Raw genomic sequence first — 20,250 nt, 5'->3', positions numbered from 1 at the left:
TCTCAAAGTGAATTGCGACGGAAGCATGTCGGTGGATGATGTATATGGAGGGGTTGGATTTGTGATCATAGACTCCTGGGGCAGGTTGTGGCAGCAGGGGATCAGCGCACGATGGGACTTACAGTTGTTGGGGGAGAGCTTCGAGCTGTATGGAAGGGGTTGTCATTTGCGAGGAGAGTCCTCGGTGCCGAGTGGGTTCTTCTTGAGGGGGACTCCTCTGTGGTGGTTGACTGGATCCGAGGTGTGGATAGATATGGGGATAGCCATCCCCTCATTAGAGAGACTTGGAGACTGGCTTAGGAGTTGGGTGGCTTCCAGGCAGCACACGTATTTTGGAAGGCAAATAGGGCAGCAAACTAGGTCGCCTCCTTCGTCGCTCGACACTCCGAAAAATTCCTTTTGACTTTTATAGGAGATATTTCTTCCACTTTGTACTCTTTACTTTTTTGTGATCTGGCAGGATGTACTCATTTTAGAGCTATATAATTTGCCGTTTTGACCAAAAAAAAAGAAAAGAAGAATTGTTTCTTAAATTCAAAGTGCCTTATGAACCATAAAGTACATTATTTTTAGGTTGGTCAGTGTCATGCCCCAAATCTGGAACATGATATGGCTGTGCTACCATGAGATATTGCCCAGAATAATACAAAACCTCCAAAAGAAAATCTAGATAAAAATTTATACAATAATAAAAGTGTTCCAAAATTTTATCCATTTATAAACAAAGAGGTGTACATATAGAGCGTCTAACTCCAGCATTTAGATATTCAAAGTTACATTACCCAAAATTTTATAATCATTAACTAAATTTATTTATAGCTGTTACTATGCTTTGAAGCAAATTATCTCGACCTATATGTAGGGGTGGCAAAATATGACCCGACCCGCCAACCCGATCCGTGTTCGACCCGCCATAAACAGGTTTGGGTTTGGCCTAAACGGGATCGGGTCGTAAATAGGTTGACCCGTTTAACCTGTTTATTAATTGGGTCGGATACGGATTTTAGATATCTGACCTGTTTAACCGTTTAACCCGTTTATAATTTTAGATTTTTTTTTCAATTTTGTTTGCTTGCTTACTTGCTGGGAGCCTGGCAGGGTGGGACGATCAGCCCGACCACAGTCCACAGAGTCACAAGCGGGGAGACGGAGACAAACGGGTAGTCCACAACCCTTCTCCCCCTCTCTCCCTCCCTCCCTCCTTCCCGTTCTCAAAAATCCAAGAGCATCAAGGAAGAAGAGGTAAGAGTTTCTTTCCTTTTTGTCTGTCGTTTAACCCTTTTTTTGTTCCTGTTTGCTGGAGGGCCCGAAGCTCCATCTCCATGGCGGAAGATCTCCACTACCTCCGAGCCCCACCTCTGCCGCAAGCAGTGGAGATCAGCCCCTTAGTCAGCGATCAGCCCCGCCACCCCCTGCCGTCCCATCACCATCCAAGAGCAGAGTAGTATTTCTCCTCCTTAGTCAGCGATCAACCCCGCCACCCCCTGCCGTCCCATCACCATCCTCGGCCCTGACGACCCCCGCGACGCCCCCGGACGCCGACGACTTGAAATCGAGCGGCAGCAGGGGCTAGGGTTAGGATTTCGGGCCCTCCCCTCTCTCCATTCTCCTTCTTCGGCGATGAGAAGGTACGATTTCTTCGTCTTCTTCCATGGGGGTGGGGGTTTGCGGAAGGATGGGATTATGGGAGGAAGACAGTAGGGCCAGATGCGACTGTGAGTGAAATTTTGAATAGGTGGTTCTCCACCACAGAGGGATTTGATATTTGGGAGGAAGAGATTAGGGCGCCATTATGGCCGGCTGTGAGCCTGTGATGCTATCCCAAATTATTTTTTTTTAATTAAACGGGTCAAACGGGTCGGATCGGGTTACCCGTTTAATAAACAGGTCAGATTCAGGTTGTAATTTTCTGACCTGTTTATTAAACAGGTCGGGTTCAGGTCTACAATTTTCTGACCTGATTTGCATCTGACCCGACCCGTTTATGCCTGACCCGACCTGATTGCCACCCCTACCTATATGTGGATTATCCCTTCTCACACCTAGCAGCTTTATTTGTCTTTAAAAATAAAGAGAAAAGTGAGCTTCATAGCTCAGTAAGTAACAACCATGCACTAGCTTACTGGATCATGGATAAGTTTTATATGATTTAATACGTCATTAGAAAATCACTTTTATTACAAATCAAGCATTTCATAAACATAATAAGATAACAATCCATGGCATATAAATTCAATCATGTATCCATAAATCATGCAAATTCATAAATACATAAGTATATAACTTAAATATAGTCCAAATTCATTAAACCATTTTGCGAGATAATTAGAGCATTTCATAATAACCACAAAACATGTGATAAAACCAATCATACTATTGCATATGCAAATTCCATAAACAACCATATCATTGTATAAAAATAATTCTTTTAGACTAAATGCTAAGATCATCTTATACCCATGATAGGGCTGTAATCGAGTGGATATACAATCTACCACCTATTATACCTATTGGTGGGGCCATACACCAATTATTATACTTGCCGGGGGCGCCATACACCAACCATTATACTCGTTGGTGAGAATTGTATGCCAACTATTATACCGACTAGCAAGGGCCGCATATAGCTATTTGAGAACCTGTAATCTTATTTCTCAAATCATATTTTCTTAAATCATATTTTTTTAAAATATATTTTCTTAAATTGTACATGAATAAGATACTAAATGGCTTTATAAAATTTGTAATCCATAAATAGTTTTTAATAATAAAACTATCATGAAATTATTTATGGTAAATCAACTATTTCATAAAAGTTCATAATTCATATTTAGACCCTATAAATATCACAATCGTAGGAAAATGCATTTTTCATAATTTAAAAATTATTCAAACATAAGTATCCATGAGAAAATGCTATAAAAACATGAATTATTTCATGATCATATACTTGGTCCTAAATTTTTAAGAAAATGTAGAGCCAATAATATCGATTTAATTTATATTTTCATTCCTAAAATTGACTAATAATTTAAAAATTAGTAAAGTATCTATCAAGGTCACTTAGCAAATTAGTTAAGAGGTAAGAAGATCTTCCACTCCTTATTATTTTCCAATGATCATATTTTTCGTGCATAGAATTTGCTTGTGGAAATATCATGCTTTTCGTAAAATTATGGATAAGCATATGTATTATGAAAATCATGTTTTATTACGAGAAATAGTTTTATAAATATTTTGATGAATATAGCTTTGCTATAAAATATGAATTCGATCATGTCATTTTGTATTTAATTTTATCTTTTTATATGTATGTTTACAAAAAAGATATAAGTTTTCTAAAGGCCTTTAGATTGCTATGACCGCCCCTAGAAATGGACGTTAATCGACATCCTAGAGCTAGCATCGAACGAAAACGGCGAATACGACTATGATATCTTATCTATTGTGAAGATGACCCTGTCACGAGGGTTATAGTGACCATGACATGAATATCTGTAGCAATATTTTGATCCAAGACAGGATTAAATGATATAAAGAACAATTTATGAATTTATTTGCAATAAAGAACTTGATACTATATTTACAAAAGATGGATGTTTTGTTCATGCACGATTTACTTTATGACTTCTTTTAATATACTGTACTATGAAATATTTATTTTGGAATATCTGATATTTTTTTTAAATGATTCATTGACATAAAAAACTTGAGTTGGTAAGATAGAGTAAGATTTACTTACTGAACTGTGTTGCTCATACACTTGTATTTTTTTTCTTTCTAGACGAATAGGATTGATAGGAACGAAGGATGGTCTAAGCTTGGAGTTCGCGCTAACAAGCTCGGCAATCTATATAGCATAGCATTTTAGTTCTCCAGTTGATTATGAAATTATAGTTAGTGATTTTTAGAATAGTAAAGATTATGGATTTGGTATTTATGTTTGAATTTAGACGCTCTGAACCAATATTAGTTTTATTTAAATGGATGATGAAATTGGATTTCTATTTCTTCTATGGTATTTGAGATGGAGTTAAAAGCTAAATAAAAAGTTTGGCTTCATGTTATCGTGGATTGTACTCCTTGGTAAGACGGCTATATCATGCTCCGAATCTGGGGCGTGACATGATGCAAGCTTTTTTTTTTTGGCTGCTGCTAGCTCTGATCATTCAGCCAAAATAGAGCTAGGAGGTCCACGGAGAGGCTCGATTCTCACAGTCAGGTTCTGGATGAAGCATGTTATTTTTTATAATTCATATTTGAAACATGTTGGATGTTTCAGTCCAAGCCTATTTCAATTGACTTTGGTGTAAAATAGATCATATTCTCTTCAAGTCGGTTCTAGATTACATGAAGATTGCTCCAAATGATTTGCAGCTAGCCCTAATCATAGCTATCTATGTTCATTCTCATGTACACTCCATGTACTCACGGTACTTATTAAGTGATAAATCCAAATGTTATTTTAGAAAATGAAAGGTGGTTTTAGATCCCATGCTTTTCTTTTTTGGTAATTAAAAGTTCAAAACCACATCGAATTCATTGAGAGAATAAATTTTAAACGGTGTCGGTCGAACTCAGATTACACATAACAATTCTCAGTAACTTTACCAACTAAAATAATTGATATGAAGATGAATCTAGATCTTGATCAGCTAGTTATAATATGGTTGAAATTTTTGGTGGGAACTTTTTGGTCCGGTCCACTTCCATTTAAATTCTCATATGGCAAGAAAAATGTTGTGGCTGCCACAGCTTTTCCGCACCAAAGAGTTTTTCCACCCCAGCTTTCTCATCCTAATCTACATGGCCCTCCCCCCCAGAATTCAAACAAATAAGCTAAAATTTCCTTTAAGTTAATCACGCATATAAGGAGTTATCAGTTATTTGGCGCTCTTCTCTCGCCGCCGCACGATTCCGTGCCCGCCCAGCTCTCTTATCTGCCACCTGGGATCCGGATGCTGACCATTCGCCTTCCTTGCTCCCCTGATTCCCGCCCCCCTATCCCATTTCCTTCCCTATATACCTCCACCACTCTTCTCTCCATTTGGCCCACCAAAACCGGAAGCTCTCAGGAAGCTTTCCGGCGTTTTCCTTGGAGAAGATTGCCAAGCTAAAAGAGCAAGGTATTCTTTTATTTATTTTTTAGGGAAAAAAAAAAATCTCCCCCTGTTCCCTGTACATTTATATTAGATACTCCGTGATTTTGTTCAGCTCTGAGAGAATAAAGATGTCTTTTGCAAATAATTTTGAGATGTCTATGCTTTCTTTAGGAAATAGTAAGCTTTTTTTCTCCCCGAAGTTGGTTATTTTCATTATTAGCTGCAGGGATGTCTAGATATATCTATTGCAATCCTTCAAACCTATCATGCGTGCGCTTCCTATGTTACTTGTGGCAGGATGGAAGTTAAAAATTCAAACGTAGAATGCTTGCTTAATATTATGAATCAATACTTTTTTTCTCCCTAGTTCATATGTGTGTTGTTGATATTTTTGTCTTAGTGCTGCCGGTTTTAACAATTATTATTATTATTATTATTATTTTATTTCGATCCATTTGGTCCTCGGCTTCATGCTTTTGTGAAACACCGAAGTGTTTGACGGTGTGCAATTATGGGTGCTATTGTTGCAAAATGGTAGTCTCTTAATTATCTGCTAGGGGACTTTGGACTCAAGCCTCGTTTTGTCACTCATCCCCTTCCTCCAGTCCGACGATGGTCCACTAGTTTAGATGCTCTTTAATACTGTGATTCATAACACTAGCTTCTTTGTTGGCATGGACAACACTAATATACTTTGATTTTCTTATCAATAAACTGTATTTATGGTCTTTTTTTTATTCATAATAGTCCCTGAAAAGATTTAAATCATTATATCTTGAATTGAACCCTGACTCACTTTTGTAACCTTTCTTTTCCCTTGAGCATCCTGGTAATCATCATTCTGAGCAAAAAGACGCACTGCTAAGCTGAGCTTGTTTTTGTAATTTCTTGTAGGATAGCTTTGTTGAGCTAAGCGAACGTTAACGAGCAGGCGATCTTTGGTCAACTTGAATTTGCAACAAAGGATGGATTATGTATATGGACCTGGCAGAAACCATCTCTTTGTTCCAGGGCCTGTGAATATCCCAGAGCCTGTGATACGGGCCATGAACAGGAATAATGAGGATTACAGGTCCCCTGCCGTGCCTGCATTGACAAAGACTCTTCTCGAGGATGTTAAGAAAATCTTCAAGACAACAAGTGGAACTCCTTTCCTAATTCCCACGACAGGTATTACATATGTCAAAGATAATATCAGTTAATGTTTAGATTTTTCTCATATTCTGCATCTTCCTAATTGGATATGCAAATCTCTCAATGCAAATCCACTAGTACAAATCACTAAAAATATATATGTGTATTGGTGATAAAGTAAAGGAATCTTTATCTCTATTGCAATCCAACGCAGCTACAACGCTACCAAACTACACCTAACATATTCAGTCAATTTAATATCAATATAAAACCATACAATCACTTGCAATATTAATGAATGATTTTTTCAGTAATTACCTAATTTTAGAGTTCTAATATTTGAGTTACCCATATTTTTTATCCTCCTTTAATTGAAAATTAAAACAAATAAAGAGTTAGTGCCTTACCTCGATTTAGAAACTAGAGTATAAGATCTCATTGGGCTTCTTCCTATTCGGATAACTGCAACATCCCCATGCAAAACTAGGGCCGACTATGAAAATAGATTCATATAGAATGAAGTACGAGGCTAGTTAGATGACAATGCTATCGGTCAGCACGACACAACTCAATCCATCTTGTTAGAAAACACATATCCAATCAAAAAAGGATAATAGATTAGGGGTTATCAATTATGGGTACAATGGTAGCTAATAAAAATCGGAGTAAAGGAAGGATAAGGTCGACTAGGTAGCAGTGTTCAATAATTTGGGTCGGTCTACTCTAGCCAATCAAATAAGTCAACTTATGAAACAAGAATCAGAGTATGGATAACACAATAGAGACTAATGATGATAGAGTCCAGTGGTTCCCGATTGCCGAAATTAGTCAAACAAGTGCTTCCCAAATTATTAGATTAAGGAATAGGTATCAAATATAGCAAGGGCAACATGCTAGGTTGTTGATGGTGGGGGCCCAAAGAGGGTCGACGAATGGCAGAGTGAAGGCTAGCATGACGGGTGGTCGTAGCAATACTGGTCGAGGATCTTTTACTGGGGTCAACTTGGGTCCATAAAGAAAATATCTGGGACTTTCCTGCTGGGTACATTAAACCATGCAAAGAGAGAGAAAGAGAGGAAGAGAAAACAAAAAGAGAGAGGAAAGAGAAAGAGAGAGGAGAGAGAAGAGAGAAGAGAGAAAGAAGAGAGAGGCTCTCTTCTTCTTCCCCAAAATAGGGAAAGAGCTCATCTCTCCCTCTTCTTCTTCAAATCAAAGGGGGCAATGGCTAGGGTGGTCGAGCTCCGTTGGTGGCAGCCAAGGGCATCTTTCAGTTGTGGCACCACCGGCGATGGTGGCCGACCGATGTAGAAAAGAGGAGAGGAAGATCAAGATGAAACATGGGATATCCACAACAACTTGGCCTAGATCATGGCCGATCTCCTGGCTGACGGCCACACTATCTTAGAGATCTTGGGAGGTGGCGAAGCTCAGCCTATTCCAGCGGCCGACAATGGTGAACAATGAAGAAGGTGACCGAAATAGTGCACCCCTACTTCGAGGGGATTCTGGCGATTTGCTGGCTTGAATCATGGTACATCATCGGCTAGAAAACTAGAAAAAGAAGGCATAGGGCGATTCCCTCGGTCTGGCGAGGTGGTTCGATGACTTTTATGACTGAGATCCAAGAAAGAAATCTGGAAAAGAAGCTTGCGATCACGACTAATCCTCGAGAGATTGGTGATGGAATTCAATGGAGGATAGGGAGGATCTTAAATAGATGAAATCCTAGAGCTTATCCAGTGTTTGGATCACCATAGGTCTCTCAGATTCTAGGATCAGGGGAGGAAGAAGACTTTGGTTAGGAGTCTTCTCTGCCACGGCCCCGATTGGCCTTGGGCCTAGCCTCTTCGGGCCGGCCCACAAGCCCAAGGAGCTGGGCTACTACAAGCTATGTTGGGCTGTGGCTGGGTCTTGTCGATTAAGTGGACCGGGCCATCACATGTTTAGTTTTACAATGTAGAACTTCTAAGAAATATCATCCAAGAAAAACAATTTAAAAGAAGTAAATTTCAACTAAATTCTGAATTATAACTAGGACTCCAAAACATATACATCTGAGCTTAGACTTGGACTACATAACTGAATTTTGATGCTTCAATCTCCTACTGTCCCTTAGATTGTGATATTAATCCCACATAAACTGTAATTAAACAAAAATCTAACATGTTGATTCGTGATTTGGTCCAAGTGGTCTACCTTTCCACCAAAAAGCTAAGCAGCCAATTTGACCAGATTATAAAGGACCATTAACCCCAATACATCAGCTCCTTCCTAATCTTCACTCTTAAATATGTCATTGACAGATATCTTCCAACTATCTTAATTATTGATGCTCACCACTTAATATCTTCATGAGTTGAGCAAACCGTTAGATGTGTACTGTACGCGCGCGTGCGTGCGTGTGTGTATTTCAAGAGTCTTATGCTTTAATGTCTCTTCCTTTTGAACACACATGGTCAAAAGTTCATTAATTGACCATTTTTCCTTATGTGTGTTATAGGAAATTTTAAAAGAACCATATTCCTTAGGAAGAGAGTTCAAAATAAAATGTACCAAAAATGACTCTGAAATCTCTATCTTTAAACCTCTAAGTCGAGCAGCAATATCACGCATCTCCATAATATATTCATGCACACTTTTAGAACCGTTATGCCTCATGTCTGAAAGTCTTTTCATCAGGGTGCTAACCAATGCCTTATCAGAGCTGATAAACTGCTCTTCTATGGCCTTTGCATAATCCTTTAACTTATAACAATCAGGGATTGAACCTCTGATGCCATTACTAATATAAGACTTAATGAGCATCAAACATAAGCGATTAGATCGCTCCCACCGCTCATAAGAAGTCTTATCAGTTGGCGAACTTGATTCCGTAGGGATAGGTGGTTCATCCACATGAAGCCCCAAATCAAGGTCCATGCACCCCAAAGTCAACGAAATTTTATCTTTCCAGTTAGAATAATTATCACCACTCAATAATGGAACCCAAGATGATTCAGTACTCAAAAAAGCAGTAGAAATAATTGTAAAAACCAAGAACATATTATGCTATGAAATATTTCCAAAATTAAAGTAAATTCAAACCTCCCTGCGGGCAAAGATTGCAACATGCATTGAATTCACTTAAACTTTATTAATAAGACTAGTAAATATCACACACTAAAAATAAAAAAATTTCATTCTCTGTAGACATAGAAAATTCTCATTTTAGTGATGAATTCACTATCTTATTCCAATTAAGATAATAAAATAATTATTTTTCTGTGGGCATAATAATTATTTTACTAACTTAATTGCAATATTAGATATCATTTAATCTCTTAATTTTGTCTCACAACTCTGAATGTGATCCAAAATTACACTTCATAATAATTTAAGATGATGTGGCTACTCCCAAATTATCATGACGTTTTTCTTTAATAACAGTATCAAAATAAAGCTTTAATGGAATAAATATTTTATATAAATTATTATAATTCATTTTAATTATCCCAAATAATAAGACTTAATTGTAATATTAGATACCATTTAATTTCTTAATTTTGTCTCACGACTTTAAATGTGATCCAAAATTACAGATCATAATAATTCAAGATGCTGTGGCTACTTCCAAATTATCATGACATTTTTCTTTAAAAACGGTATCAAAATAAAGCTTTAATGGGATAAATATTTTATATGAATTATTATAATTCATTTTAATTATCCCAAACAATAAGACTTAATTGTAATATTAGATACCATTTAGTCCCGTAATTTTATCTCACGACTCCAAATGTGATCCAAAATTATATGTCATAATAATTTAAGATGCTGTGGCTACTCCCAAATTATCATGACATTCTCTTTAAAATGGTATCAAAATAAAGATTTAATGGGATACATACCTTATATGAATTATTATAATTCATCTTAATTATCCTAAATAATAACTTTACATGATTTACCCCTTTATAATAAAACTAAATTCAGTATGATAGTTAATGAACTTTAGATGTTTAGTAGAAAAATCCAAAGAATAACAGACAGATCAGCTCTAGATCGGTGGTGGAGCACTAGGCTCACTTAGATACCAGCCTTTTTTAGGCACGTTTGCCTTTTTGACAAGCTTTTCTTAGACACCGTTATTCAATAGATAATTTTACTAGATATCCAACAAGATTTCATCATAAATATCATACTAATAATATTATTTAATTACATCATTAACCTTATATAATGACTTTCCTTCGGGGCCGGGTCATTATGTATGATGCAAATATTCAATTTCATGAGACGGTGATAAAAGACTTTTTATTGACTAAATTAAAGCATTCAAAAATTTATGGGATGTTTTGGCTCGTTATCACAAATATGCAAAAATTTAATCATCTTTATATTTTTTTGCATGTATCATCATGGATTATAAAAATATAAATAATTTAAAGAATCATGATTCATCATAAGAAAGCATCTAAATTGATTATTTATGCAATAAATTTATTATAGGGATCAATATGTAATTATCAGTGTACTATTCTGTAATGAAACTTGAGTATTGGGACCAAATAAATATATTTGAGGACTTGTATGTAATAAAACTTACGTCTGGGAACCATATGTAAGTCTCTGAAGACCCTTTTTGTGAAATAAGGTGTGCCAGGGATATATCAAACATATTCAGAGGCCTTTATGTAATTCAGATTTCCTCTGGGATTAATTATAAATTTCGGAAGCTATTTGAATTACATACGGCAGTAAGGCTGCAAATGGGTCGGGTTGACCCGAGATCCGACCCGGCCCGACCCGCGTAGACCCGACCCGACCCCGAATTTTAGGACCCGCGGATCCGGGTCGGATCCTAAAATTGAACCCGAATCATTTTCTGGGTCGGGTCTGGGTTACCGAATGGACCCAAAGAGAGAAAGAGAGAGGGGGAAAAAGCAAAAGAAAGTTTTTTTTTTTTTTTTTGTGGGTTGTGGCACTATTGGTCCGTCAGGATCCTCTCTCGGTCCATTACATTGTTGATACCTCTGGTGTCTCGGTAGCTGGCTTTTTTTTTTTTTTTTTTCCTTTTGGTTTTTTGGTTTCTGTTTTTTTTTTAACTTTTACAAGGAGGAAGTGAGGGAACACCGAACTGAATATGGGTCATGTGCCAGTTTTCTGCAATGGAATTGGATTTTGGAAGAAGGTCTCGGATTTTTTTTTGCCCTCGTGAGAGGGGCGCTGGGAGACGCCAAGTTCCGTCCAATCAGTCATATGGACAAAAAATAGCGTGATATGAAATTTGGCTTGTAGGCCGACTTACTTAGTAAGTCGGGGCCATCTGTTCTGACTGGAGGTCAATTGCAAGTCTTTCAAGTCATAATATGACCAAATTAGATTTGCTCAAATTCTTTTCCAAAAATACAAAAAAATTGGACCCGATTCGAATCCGAACTTGACCCGACTCGGACCCAGATCCGATCCGGACCCAACTCGGATCCGACCCGACCCGATCCGATCTTCAACCGGGTCGAATTTGGATCCAAAATTAGGATCCGAAAAAAAATCGGGTCGGATCGGGGTCACCTAGGATCCGGTCCGATCCGACCCATTTGCACCCCGCATGGGGTTAACTGTAACGAGTCCATTTTAGCCAAACAGATTCGGGTTTTGGGTTTCACGCCCAAACCCGAAACCTCTTCTCCTTCATCTTCTTCCCCAACTGATCCAAAGAGCGAGAAGAAGAGGGAGCCAAACCGCCGGCGGCGGCCGCCTCCTCCCTCCTCCTCCCATGTGGCCGGAGCGGACGCCGGCGTGAGCGCACGGCGCCGCGCCGCTCCTTCCGACGGGAAGAAGACACGGTGGGAAGAAGACCCCCTTCATCCCCCTTTTTTTTTTTCTTTTTTTTTTTTTATGGTGGCGCGTCCCATCGGAGATCCCTGGCCGCGCCCGGCCAGTGGGCATTTCGGCCACCGGGAGAGGAGGCCTCGGCGCCTCGGCGGCGGCCGTGGCCTTCTCTCCCCTTTTCCCCTTCCGCCATCGGCCATGGCAGCCGTAGGCGGCGGCGGCCATGGCTGCCGGGTCGCAGCCGCTGTCGGCTCGCCCGGAGGGGCGGGGCGCAGCGGCTGCCGGGGAGGCGGCGGCGGCCATGGCTGCCTCCTCTCCCCTCTTCTATTCTAAAGGGGGTGAAGGACCTCACGAGGTGGGTTTAGTCCCACATCGCCCAAACAGAAAATCTACACATGCTTAAATAACATAGACTGTTTTCAAGTTTTCGAGGTGGTAAAGCGCGGTGATGGACTTTTTAAAGGTGTTTGCATAAACACGGTAATTATTTTGAGAACTTTAAATCCCATGGTACTAAATAACATTGGCACCATTGAATTTGTCATATTTATAACAAAAATGTGCTTAACCATTTTAGAAGTTCTTATATTTAATTTATATATCTACCTTTTCCTTCACAATGTGCTTTAAATAATTTAGCATGACATTGAGAACTACCGGGTGGCTATTCTATTATGCTTTGTTAAGAAGATCTCGTTGATATCAATCATTGAAAAACCTGATATTTGCTTTTAAAGCTTATATTTACATTTTTTTCGCAAAAAGTCTTGTTAAGCTGTCGGTTTTCTTCAATCTTTTGTTATTGCGTCAGGGAGCAAATGTGCATGTCCATATGAAGTACCAATAATGCAGACCATAAGCTTTAAATTTTCTTGCTTAACTTCTGATTTAGAATCCTTAAGATGGTTCCAAACTAAGCCAAATGGCTCAGATCCTTACAAATTTTATTTGTTAATGCTATAATATTAAGGGATAAAATCATATATTCGGACATATCACTGCAGTTTACATTATAATATTGCTCACCCATAATATAGTATATTTATCTTCCAGTACCTGTCAAAGCTAATAGTTTTATGTTCCACACAGATCCTTTTAATGGTTTCTAACCCCACTCCCCGAGAGAAAAAAAAAAAAATTGTGTATTTAGGATATATTTATTTAGATAATCCTGTGATATTTATGCTTTCTTACAAGGTTGTATTCATATTATATCTTTTGTTTGCATAATCCATCTGTATTGATGTGGTGCCTTCATCCAGGTACTGGAGCTTGGGAAAGTGCATTAACAAACACATTATCACCTGGTGACAGAATTGTGTCCTTTCTCATTGGGCAATTCAGTCTTCTCTGGATTGATCAACAACAACGCCTCAAATTTGATGTTGATGTCATAGAAAGTGAGTGGGGACAAGGCGCCAATCTTGATATACTGGCAATGAAGCTAGCAGCAGACAGGGCTCACACAATTAAGGCCATCTGTATTGTCCACAACGAGACAGCAACTGGAGTCACCAATAATTTGTCAGCTGTAAGGAACCTTCTAGGTAAGCATAGAATTTATTGACATTTAATCTGAAATTGTATTGATGCTTCATGGGTTGTTTATATGGTTGCCTACTTTAAGTGATATGTTCTATATTCTTAAGGAATCCTGCTTGCAGCATAATAAACTAGTTTGATTATTGAAGTGAATTTACTTTTTCTATTAACTCCAAAGTTGCAAAAATATTACGTAGATTGGTCACAAGAATATTGTTTATCTTAAAATGTGACGTATATGGAAGCAAGTTTTATGTGTTTTTTAACCAAATTTAAGGGAAGGTTTCTACCAGAAAAGGGGAAGCTTAAGGGCGACTCTAATTTGTTAGTTCCTCCTGACTTGGAAAACAACAAAGCCTTAACCATTTTGTGATTTAGTATATGTTGGTAAATACATGATAGTGGTTAGAAGAATATCTAAAATGATTGGTTATGTGCAAGTCTTTGATGGCTTGTGGAAAGATTATGAACACTAGATCATCGTTTCATACAATGTTGGTTTCGAGGCTTCAATAGATGTTTATAAACAAATATGCAGCAACATATAGATTATCACTAGCATATCATTAAAAATTTAAAATCCTTTACCAAATTACCTGAAAAGGAAGCATATTGTAGGGTTGCTATAAGTGAGGCTAAACAAGATGATGTTGTTCCAAAGCGCCTGTAAACTAGAAACACCTAGAAGACTTCTGAAGGAAATATTCTGAAATATGTCAAACCTACATATTGTAATTTTATAAGAAGAGTTATATAATTTGATGTCTAGAAAATGACTAAAGAAATTTATGAACCCAATTGATCTAAACTTGGCCAATATAGAATTCATTATTGTTGGGGGGGCTGCCGAATTTAGTCCCATATCGGCTAGTAGCGGAAAGGTTCTGTGCCTTATTGGGGGGCAAAGCTCTTTCCTCTCGAGGCGCCTTTTGAAGGACAAAACCGTGAGGAACGGGGGAACAGGAATGACCCGTACCCAAAACGGACAATACCTCGTGGGGAACACAGTCCTCTTTCTCTGCTAGCTTAATGTGGGCTATGCTGTTGCGCGAGGCTTCGGCCAAAGCGTCGTCCCCGCAACAAATGGCGCGCCAGGTAGGGGGCGCTCCCTGCCGCAGGTTACCTCTAGGATTGGAAGGCGCACTGAACCTTTCCGCTAGGGGGGCTATGTTGTGGGGGGCTGTCGAATTTAGTCTCACATCGGCTAGTAGCGGAAAGGTTCTATGTCTTAATTAGGGGGCAAAACCCTTTCCTCTCGAGGCGCCTTTTGAAGGGCAAAACCATGAGGGATGGGGGACCAGGAATGGCCCGTACCCTACGGAGGTGGGGGACCAGGAATGGCCCATACCCAAAGCGGACAATACCTCGTGGGGAACACAGTCCTCTTTCTCTGCTAGCTTAATGTGGGCTATGCTGTTGCGCGAGGCTCCGGCCAAAGCGCCGTCCCCGCAACAATTATCAATAAAGGTGCTTTGATTGATTAGAGGATAGTGCTTGTGTAGCAAAATGAGAGAGGAAAAGAGGGTAGGGCTTCAAGCTAGTGCTAGAGTCTTAAGTATGAAGTCTTTGGCTTTGTGATGCTTTATATTGTCAAACTGTCTTAAACAGTAGTCCCCACTCCCCACCTGTTTTCCATAAATTTTACAAGAACTATAATTAATATTGATCTGCAGCCCATATATGAATTTAAATCTGTGCAAAATTGGTGGTTTTCCTAATTCAGAAGCAGAAAACTTTCATTCACGTGTTTCTTGATTTCCTTCCGTGTAACTTACTTTTGCCTATCTTAGATGCCCAAATTTTTCTCTTTTCTATTTCCAAATAATTCAGGCAAAAGTGATTATCATCAAGTTTTAGTTTTTTTTATCCTTTATGGTAGCGGGCCGGGGGCAATGAAAATAGGAGAAATTTGTGGATTAGATTGGACCTCTTATAAGATGGATTTGCATGATTTGGACCCTCTTATGTTAGAAATCTATCATAGTTTCTTGCAAATCTTGTATATTCATCAAAATTTTTGAATTTCAAGGGTTAGTCATGGAATTTTGTCATGAAGGTATGGATCTTTTTTTTCTCTTTATATTGTATGAACATGATTTAAGATTCATACTTTTTGTTTTTAGTTCTTTAAGCACTTCAATTATCATGTGTTAAATGTGAGCAAACAAAGGAACGATGTAGTACAGTTTATATAATGCTGAGGTCATTTTCTCATTTTACCTTGGGCTTATAATGTTATATTAGTATCAGGAAAATATGCATAGTTTCAACCCTGTTTCTACAACCCATTTAAGTGTTAATTGTCTTCTTCGAGTGGTGAGGCTTGCTCTGATGAAATTCCCTTTTCTAATTAACCTTCTCATGCTGTCAATATGGCACTGCAGATGAGTACAGGCATCCTGCGCTGCTTCTTGTTGACGGTGTGTCATCAATATGTGCTCTTGATTTTCGAATGGATGAATGGGGAGTTGATGTAGCTTTAACTGGCTCACAGAAAGCTCTTTCTTTGCCTACTGGAATGGGCATTATCTGTGCTAGCCCCAAGGCATTGGAAGCCTCTAAGATGGCCAAATCAGTAAGGGTGTTCTTTGACTGGAATGACTACCTGAAATTCTATAAACTGGGAACTTATTGGCCTTACACTCCTTCGATCCAACTGTTGTATGGGCTTAGAGCAGCTTTGGATCTTATATTTGAGGAAGGACTTGATAATGTAATTGCAAGGCACGGCCGTTTGGGTAAAGCAACAAGGTCAACACATATCTGATCTTAATGTATACATCTCTGTCATCAAATTTATGCTTGACTTGGGTCTACTCTAGCAATATTACTATATCTATCCTTGTTGCTAGGGAAAATATAAGTATATATGCATATGAAATCTTTTTGACTCCTGAATCATCATCCTATTTTCTTATATTTGATGAAGCTCTCTGGCTTCTGCAGCTTATCTTAAATTGAATAATACTTTTGTTCACAATTCGAGTATGCAGACTAGCTGTTGAGGCTTGGGGCTTGAAGAACTGCACACAGAAGGAAGAATGGTTTAGTGACACAGTAACTGCAGTGGTGGTTCCACCTTATATTGACAGTGCTGAGGTCGTTAGGAGGGCATGGAAGAGGTACAATTTAAGCTTAGGTTTGGGCTTGAACAAAGTGGCAGGAAAGGTGTTCAGAATAGGACATCTAGGAAACCTCAATGAGGTATTCTCTTCTTCCTTTGGTCTTTCAAGTAAGTTTGCATATTTGGAGGACCTATTAAATAGATACAATTGCTTTTATGAAGGTAGACTTTGAAATGGACTGAGATATCAATTTCCTTTTGTAAGTTAGCATCTCCGTCCAATTTAGGGATTGAGATGTTGTTAGTTTTGTTCTTTTATTCAGATAGAAGGTATATATTTATTTCTTGTGGATTGCCGTATGCTAATAAATGCATACTGTCCTAGAGTAATTTCTGCTAAACAAGAAGCACGCTTATGTCTTTCCCTTACCAATATGAGTTTACAAGCACAGAAATTGTTACTATTGAGTTTACAAGTGTTCTTTTTCCATATATGCCTGTGACTTGTCTTCTTAAAATAAACACTGAAGTTAAACCCTCCACGTCGAACTTCACATTATTGATGGTTCATGTATATAGCTGTCGTAACCAAAAGGTTTGAGAATTCTTTTATATCATGTTCTAACTTGTCATGGTGCTGTCGGCTGGCTGCAAATCCAAGTGGTGGGTTGTAGGAATGGACTAACCCTTGTGGAAAATTTGAAACTATTCTTCATCATCATCATATTCCACATGGATAATTTTTTCTAGCACTGCTACTGCTGCAAGAGAGATCATAGCTTGAATGCCTAAAAGTAACACTTGGAATTTCTCCATTCTCATATTTTTAAGTAACCATTTTCCATTGTGGATCTGACAAATAGTAATCTGCCATATCATTTGCTCATATTAGCACAGCTATATTTCCACGCTAAGCATTCTCTCTTTTACGACTGATCATGAGATCTAAAACAACATATTGGGATAGAAAACCTTAGGTAGTGTAGTGATCTTTAGGTCAATAAGTAGGCAAGATATCAATTCATCGCCACTAAACCTTGATTAAGAGTAGTATAATATTAGATACTTCATATGATTTAGACCACTAAACCTAGACCTTGCATTTACTTTTTTAAAACAATTCTGTGTCTGATGCTAAGCTTTCTTTTGATTTTTGTCCCGTGATCATTGTCATCTAGAGCTTAATTTAGTAGTTTGAATCTTCTCAATTGTTCAACATTTAGAAAGATATGTATACCATTTTAGAGAAAGCCATCTTCCCTCCTTTCCGAAGCTATATGGAGATATTCAACTTGTCTTGCAACTCCTGAGGCCTTTGATATAATTGATCACAAAGTTTGGTTGAATTGGAAACCGCTCATGAACTGACTAGAACTGAAGCTTCAGTTTCTTAAATAATACTGGAGGACTTTAAAATGAAAGATATTATTTTAACTTTGTATTTTATTTGTTAAAATGTATGATTTGTTGGTGATAAATTATAAGCATCATTTTGTGATTCATTATTGTAACAAGGAAGTTCGTTTCTTTTTTCACTTTGATTCATAGTAACAAGAACTCATTCATCAGTTTTGCTTATTATAATGATTCATTACAAGCATCATTAATGCTTGGACAGAAAGGTTTTCATCAATAAGGCTTGATGACTAGATTTTATCTAATATATCTGACCTTTGTTAAAATTCTGCAGCTGCAACTGCTGGGCTGTCTTAGTGGAGTGGAGATGATACTCAAGGATCTCGGCTGCCCAGTCAAGCTGGGAAGTGGAGTGGCAGCTGCAGCTGCTTATCTTCAGAACACCATCCCAATGATCCCTTCTAGGATATAACATTTAATCAACATTCCTCAGGCTTTCTGTAGATATGATCATGTATTCTGCACGCTTGTGAGGCTTGTTCTCCATATGTACTGTTCTATACTTGATTATTCTATTTAGAACTTCCATATTTATATCTAGTCAGTTATCTTTTCTTGTTTCTACTTGTAAGCTGCATATTATGCATAATTTGCAAGTATGACAGGTGGTACCATGCAAATGGGTGAGTGGTAGAAAAAAGACATTGTTGTCAATCTTGTATTGTAACAACATGCCGTTATTATAGCATCATATGTGCTATTTTGTGAACCATTTCTTTTGGTTCAATGGAGGAAGCCAATTGTCTGATGTGCCTCGGAACCGACCGCAGCTCATACGAAGGGCCACCAACCAAAGTTTTCCATGAAGCCTTGGAATCGGCAACCAGAGCCCTCTGTGTGGCAAGCTTAGAGACGTGCAAGTGGCTCTTCAAATTTTAGAACCCCTATAGTCGGCCTTGCACGGTTTTTAAAATTGCTCCAGTGAGGCAGGTGGGGCATGATATAAGTGCAAAATGCCCATGCCTAATTCTCGGAGCGTGCATAGGCCTATCAATTATAGTGACCCATATGTCCCAATTTCTTGGTGATGGTCGCTTGCCTTCTCTTATACAATCTACTCTTTAGGAGACCTTCCAAGTAAGTACTCTGGTGCCTTGACATATGATACTATCACCCACTAAGAACCTCATTTCTTCCTTGAGAATCACCTTGATTTAAGTATCAGAGGGTTTCCTGCCAAACACTCTGACAAGAGGATTTCTTTATCTTTATTGTTTTAGGTCGAAGTTTGATCACGGACTAGGACCCCGGATACAACCATCCATTCCAAACTATGGCTTTGTATGATTCGAGCAGCTCACCACCGAGCCCTCCAGCATCTACCCAACTCAACGCTTGGGACAAGATGGTTATCAACGACATAGTTTGGCGCTAGAGAAAGGGTTCATGATCCCATTATAGGTGGTCTCTTCTTTAGAAAGTGAATATCTCGTCTCTATGAAGTCTCGAAGCGCACAACAATACCTTCTAAATGGTCAGCCAATTACACTAGAGGAGTAAGATGGCTCTTTGCAGAGCTTGTGGAGAGTTCCACCCCCACTAAAACCGCAGGCAGTACCAGCGATAACTCCTAAGCAGTTCCAACTGCTCATGTAGTGGATTCAAGCTTTACCTGTTGTTGTGTAGAACCTGCAGCAGTCAAGTGCCAATCAGAGCAGCAATAGGCTCATGAGTTAGGCCATCATGAAGTCCTGATACAGCTGGATCATCATTCTCCTTCTCGGAGTGGGGGACGGGCTCCATAGAGTCAGTATACCCATCCTCAAAGTCCTAACAAGGCCTTGCATAGCCACCATTCTCAGCCGTAGAGCCCTGCATAGGATACTTGACACTGGTCTTCTTATTCCCTCTCCTTAGGATGAGTCAGCGTCTACTCACTCCTCTCGTCGCTGATCTGAGAAAGCCTCCACGAGGGAGGCAAGCCTCGATCACATGCTCAAGGAGATGGAATGATTTCTCAAGTTCCTAAGACAATACCAGGTCAAGCAAGGGAGGGACATGGAGTTCACCACCAAACCCCCATTCTCGACAAGAATAATGGAGGAACCCATTCCTCCTCAATTCAAGATGTTGTAGCTGGAGACTTGTGATGGTACTATAGATACACTGACCACAGAGAGAGTTTTAAAGTTCTCATGATGCTTTAGGGAGGCACCGATGCAGTATTCTGCAGAACCATCC

The 20,250-nt window shown here is 38.8% G+C and overlaps 1 protein-coding gene across 3 annotated transcripts; it reads left to right on the top strand.

Annotated features, from left to right (window-relative positions):
- The first annotated feature begins 5,020 nt into the window (after positions 1–5,020).
- LOC103723389 (serine--glyoxylate aminotransferase) lies at positions 5,021–18,633 on the top strand. Of its 3 annotated transcripts, none has more exons than XM_008814288.4 (6): positions 5,021–5,126; positions 5,997–6,272; positions 13,310–13,594; positions 15,974–16,340; positions 16,583–16,793; positions 18,344–18,633. In XM_008814288.4, exons 2-6 carry the CDS (start codon positions 6,068–6,070, stop codon positions 18,479–18,481), a joined length of 1,206 nt encoding a protein of 401 aa, XP_008812510.1. In that variant the 5' UTR covers positions 5,021–5,126; positions 5,997–6,067; the 3' UTR covers positions 18,482–18,633. The 3 variants fall into 3 exon arrangements, with proteins under 3 accessions (XP_008812510.1, XP_026655867.1, XP_008812513.1); XM_026800066.2 differs by having other exon boundaries at positions 16,583–16,821; XM_008814291.4 differs by having other exon boundaries at positions 5,039–5,126; positions 6,002–6,272.
- Positions 18,634–20,250: the final 1,617 nt, after the last annotated feature.

The sequence above is a fragment of the Phoenix dactylifera genome, unplaced genomic scaffold (assembly GCF_009389715.1).
Source record: "Phoenix dactylifera cultivar Barhee BC4 unplaced genomic scaffold, palm_55x_up_171113_PBpolish2nd_filt_p 000164F, whole genome shotgun sequence".
NCBI lineage: Eukaryota > Viridiplantae > Streptophyta > Magnoliopsida > Arecales > Arecaceae > Phoenix > Phoenix dactylifera.
Note: the sequence above shows the minus strand (reverse complement) of the source record. Positions and strands in the feature narration are given on the sequence as shown.